At 34.8% G+C, this 5,065-nt stretch overlaps 1 protein-coding gene across 1 annotated transcript in view; it reads left to right on the forward strand.

Moving 5' to 3' along the window:
• Positions 1 to 5,065, forward strand: part of LOC117106925 (receptor-type tyrosine-protein phosphatase T-like) — a 32,005-nt gene that overhangs the window by 20,040 nt on the left and 6,900 nt on the right. The window contains exons 13-14 of the mRNA XM_033248447.1: positions 4,028 to 4,291; positions 4,557 to 4,762. Of these exons, the coding sequence (XP_033104338.1) occupies positions 4,028 to 4,291; positions 4,557 to 4,762 (470 nt within the window). The remainder of the gene's footprint in view (positions 1 to 4,027; positions 4,292 to 4,556; positions 4,763 to 5,065) is intronic.

The following is a 5,065-nucleotide window of genomic DNA, read 5'->3' on the forward strand; positions in this document are numbered from 1 at the left end:
AGCACATACGCGTGACGCCACTGAGCATCCATAGATAGCTGTTGTAGCTCGGTACCGGTACAACATTCCTTTATTGCGGCTAAAAAAGCCTGTTTTAGATCTCCGTTTTTTGGCCTATTTTACATTCTGGTTTGAAATCGTTGAATAAATAGGCTCCTAGTGGGAGGGTGTGTCTACTGCCTTATATAGAAGTTGTTTTTTTTTTGTTTTGTTTTTTTTATTTTATGTTATGTTCATCAATATGCTGATGTGTGTATTATTGTAGGTATCTGCATTTTTTAATGAAAAAATTCTTTCATAAAAATATTCTGTATAGGCCTATGTTACACTAAAACCACTTTGAAAATGAGTAACTTCGAGTTATGTCGTTGATTACGAAAAGTACTACCATGTTCTAGAGGGCGTCCTTCAAATGACGGTAAAAGGCGTTCGTGGCGAACGGTGCTACGTCTCTATAACGCGTGTTCGAGTTTCGAACGCAATTCAAGCGCTATCAATTGTCAATAGAGCGCCCTCTATCTCGTGGTAGTAGTACTAATCATGCCTAAGCCGGTTGCGGTTATTTTTTCCGTACGCAACATTTGCATGAAACTTCACTCGGGTCGTCTCGGATTGATTCGACTCGAGTTTGATACGAACAAGAGCAGGCACTTCGCAATGTCGTGACGCTCGAGTATTATATTCCTTTACTGTACTGTTCTTTACATATGTTTACCTACGGTAGGCCTATGAAATCTTACCGATTTATGGGATGTAGGCTACGTCTGTAACTAACTGTGAGCTTCTTGAATGTTTGTTATCAAATGTACTACAACAACAACAGCTAGTACCTCTTTCTATAGTAGTACCAGTGGTAAATAGGTACATTCCTATCAAAGGCTAGAGCAAAAGAGGCTAAACTAGTGGACCTAGTTACAAGCTGAGCTAGATCCTACCTGCTAGCCCCCCCCCCCACGACTAGGCCCCTAGGCCTGACACAACAGTCACGCTTAGCATGTCATTGACTGAAATTTTGAAACAAATTTAAAACATAAAATTAAAATGGGACAGTGAATATTAAATAAAATATCATATATTATATAATGTCACTCCGGCATTAATGAACTTGGCCTAAGTCTTGTAATTTAATTAGTATTAAATAATAATAATAATAATAATAATAATAATAATAATAATAATAATATTAATAACAATAATAATAAAATAATAATAATTATTATTTAACCATATATAATTTCGCCATTAATTAACTTAGCCTAAGCCTTGTAATCAAGAAGCACCTACAGTATACTATGAGGCCTATAATCCAAATTCCCTGCCTTATTTTTTAGTACGGTAATTCTAGGCGGAAGCAGGTTAACTCGGCCCCGTCATCTCGGCGCCAAGTCAACACGGCCCCATGTCAACTCGGCCCCAAATCAAATCGGCCCCATGTCAACAAACCCCAAGTACACTTGGCCCCAATTATATCGTTATTGTTATTAGTTATTCTATATACCTTTGTATAATTTTTATTAATATCATTTTAATATTATTTTTCTTAATGCAGTTTTAATTATTGTAAGTGCATGTAAATGAAAAGAAATAACAAAGGCAACGATTTAAAATTTTGGCTTTGCATTCAAATCTCTTTGTAAATATTCAGTAAATACCGTACACATTAAATTGGGACCGAGTTGACATGGGGCCGAGTTGACTTGGGGCCGAGTTTACTTGGGGCCGACTTGACTGGGCCCGACTTGATTGGGTTAACTCAAATTCGTCATGACATATGTACTTAAATAATTATCCAAAACCGCGAATAATTATCCAAAACCTAGGCCAACTAAAAAATAAAAGTGTTCACAGTATGTAAGTAAAATTCAGATAGGGCCTAACACTTTTTCTTATTCGTGCAGCGAAATCAAATATTACATATGTCGCTTTAAACGACCCATTATATTAGCATGGTAACACCAATGTGTTTTTTTTTCAAAATCAGACAGCGAGCAGCTATCCTGTATCTCAGAATTTTTTTGAACGTTTATCTTATGTTGATGACCTTTTGACCTCCAGAATTGAGATTTTCGAACCGAGTCAGTCGAGACAACCCGAGTGGAGTTTCATGCAAATGCTTCGTACGGGAAAAAAAATCGCAAACCCGTTTCACCTTTTTCCGACATTTTTAATTGCTACATCATGACATACAGTAGTGTCAACGCCACTGTTGGGGGCAGTAGACAAACACAATTGGCAGGGGGGAGGGGATATAGCGGACCGTTGTGTTCGCCGCCAATCAATAGAAAATCAAAAGCCAGTAAGTGGTGAAGTAATCGAGCTCTTCTTTAGCCCACTGCTGTGACCGCAATTGAGTTCATGGATACACTTCCCGTTTTCCTCTATACTCCTTTTAAATCTTCTCAATTTTTGTCTCCCACTATTTTTATTTTTTTGGCGTGACTAAATTGTTGTTCTTTCCACTCGCTTTGATAAGTAGGGTTTTAATTATAGAAGATTGTTGAACGTTGTGGGGGGGGGGGACAATTACTATGATGTCCCCCTACTTTGACGTGTCCCCCTGTTTCCCACCAATTGACTCCCGTGGGTCCTTTTATGATCCAAAAACCAAGTATAAATAAAAATGATGTAAACATACGGATATATTTTTCGCCTGTTTGCAGCGAGGCTTAGTCATAAGTCACTATGAAAATCGTGGGCATTGTGATGTTGGTTCGTAAATGTGTGGTAGCTCGTATTCACCTTGGTCTCGGTTCATGTTATTAGGATGCAGTATTATGTTTATTGCTTCTTTCCGAATGGAACATCACAATAATTAAGGTTAACGTTGTGTGTATATGTTAGTATGTATGTAGTGGCGGATTCAGGGGGTTCAAGTTGTTCGGACGAACCCCCCCCCCCTCTGTGAAGAAAAGTAACTGTGTCCTGGCTTACAAAAGGCATGCTAACCTCCTAGGCATAGTTTGGAAGACTTGGTATCCTTGGTTTATGTTCTGTTGAGGATCGTTTAAAGTTTCTTCTATTTCATTTGTCACGAAGTGCATTAAATGCATTAAATGGAAACTTCTATTTACCATAAATTTTATGGTAAATATAAGTTCCAATTTTCAACATTATTAAAATTAATCTGAGACGTTATAAATTAGGTGATTTAAAATGTATTCATAACTTTCAGGACTGATTGTTTCAAAATTCTGTCTGTAATTATTTTCCCCATCTTTGCAATGATTTACCGACTAATGTGCGTGATAAACTTATTTTAAATTTTAAATATTTTTATGAAGCCTTGAAAAATTATATTAATTGCTAATTTTTATATTTATATTCATATATATTTATATTTTTTGTGTCTGTTGTCTGTCTTTTAGTTAGGTGATCCACTTGACAGTTGATTCAGTTCTCTTTCCTGTCTCTCATCTCTCCGTCTTTTTTGTGTATGATATTTTATAATGAATTTGTATTTTTCAGACGAACAAATGAAATGAAATGAAAAAAGATGAGACAAACTAGGCTTAGCCCAAATAGTTTTCAATTTCATAAATTATACACTTTTTTGGTTGATTGGCGTATTTTTAATTTATGTACGAAAGTGCTTTATTCAAGTCTAGCGGTTCATCGATCAATGGAAGAAAGACTACATATCTAACTACTCAATATTGTTGGAATATAATAATATATTGCCTGTCTTTGAGGGGAAAACCTTGATTTTTGAAGAACTTAAAGGTCATTAAAAGACTCCTCAGAAGTCGGGGAAGCTTATTTACCGTCATCTAAGAATTAAATTTTCCCGGGTGAGGACCCTGGAGCCCCCTTTTATTCTGGTATATTTTTTTTTTTGAAAAATTTTAAACTACCTTCTTTTAAGTATTGGATCATCCCTTGGTATGCATTGTATAATAATAATAATAATAATAATAATAATAATAATAATAATAATAATAATAATAATAATAATAATAATAATAATAATAATAATAATAGGCTTAACAATATTAAACTAACTCTGTTTTTATCTTCTGCTTTTCAATAGTCCCATTAATTAAAGAAGATTCAGTAGTCGGGGAAACGTCTTTATTGATGAAATGGAATGAATCTACCTGTATTACCCAGGACCTACAGGTGATTTACCATTATCAACTATTAGGAATAGACCGCCAAGGAAGCACTATAGAAACTGAGGTTTTTATCAATGAAGGAGTTGTACCATGTACAGAGTATACGTTTGCAGTGTTAGCTGCGCACATGAACATCAACGGAACAGCAGATATTATGGAAGTCACGTCTGCATTGGATTGTAAGAGTTCAGTTACTATTTCTATGCTAAAAGAAATCATACACGAATGTGAAGAATATTGTTACATTTATGTATTCGCATTGTTACTTTTATTTTTATTGGTATTTTGTAAATATTAATATTTTTAGTATTATTTTGTTATTATTTTATTGCTAATATTGCAATAATATTGCTCAATGCTAAAATAAACTGTGTAAAATTATACATGTTTAAATTTGTGTCCTGGCAATAATATTCTCTGTGATTCTTTATTAATACCCCGCAGATCCCGGTAAGCCAAGCATTACTTCTTTATCATCAACGTCTTCATCTATCACACTGGAGTGGAAAGCCAATAAAGTTAATCCGTGTCAAATACTGGAATACAATGTGTCTGTATACAGTGATTTGACCAATTTCACCGTGAATGTCATTGAAACTTCACTCTCAATATCTGAAGGTATCATGCCAAATACTAACTATTTTGTCAAGGTTTGTAAAAGCAAATGTCATCTTTATGGGTAGATCTACATTGGTAAATATACAGTGGCAGATTGAAAATAGAGGGCGCCCGTGGAGGCACGTTCACAGATAGAGGACTTTACCACCTCAGCCCCACTATGGTTGGGGCTGAGTAAAATTTGTAATTATGGCACCACTAGATTACCGGAAAATGCACTCACAGAATAATAATAATAATAATAATAATAATAATAATAATAATAATAATAATAATAATAATTTTGGCTTATATAGCGCATTATGCTAAAGCCTCAATGCGCTTAACAGTAAAAA

Source organism: Anneissia japonica, unplaced genomic scaffold (genome assembly GCF_011630105.1).
Source record: "Anneissia japonica isolate Jap-2015-1 unplaced genomic scaffold, ASM1163010v1 scaffold284776_len174044_cov101, whole genome shotgun sequence".
Lineage (NCBI taxonomy): Eukaryota > Metazoa > Echinodermata > Crinoidea > Comatulida > Comatulidae > Anneissia > Anneissia japonica.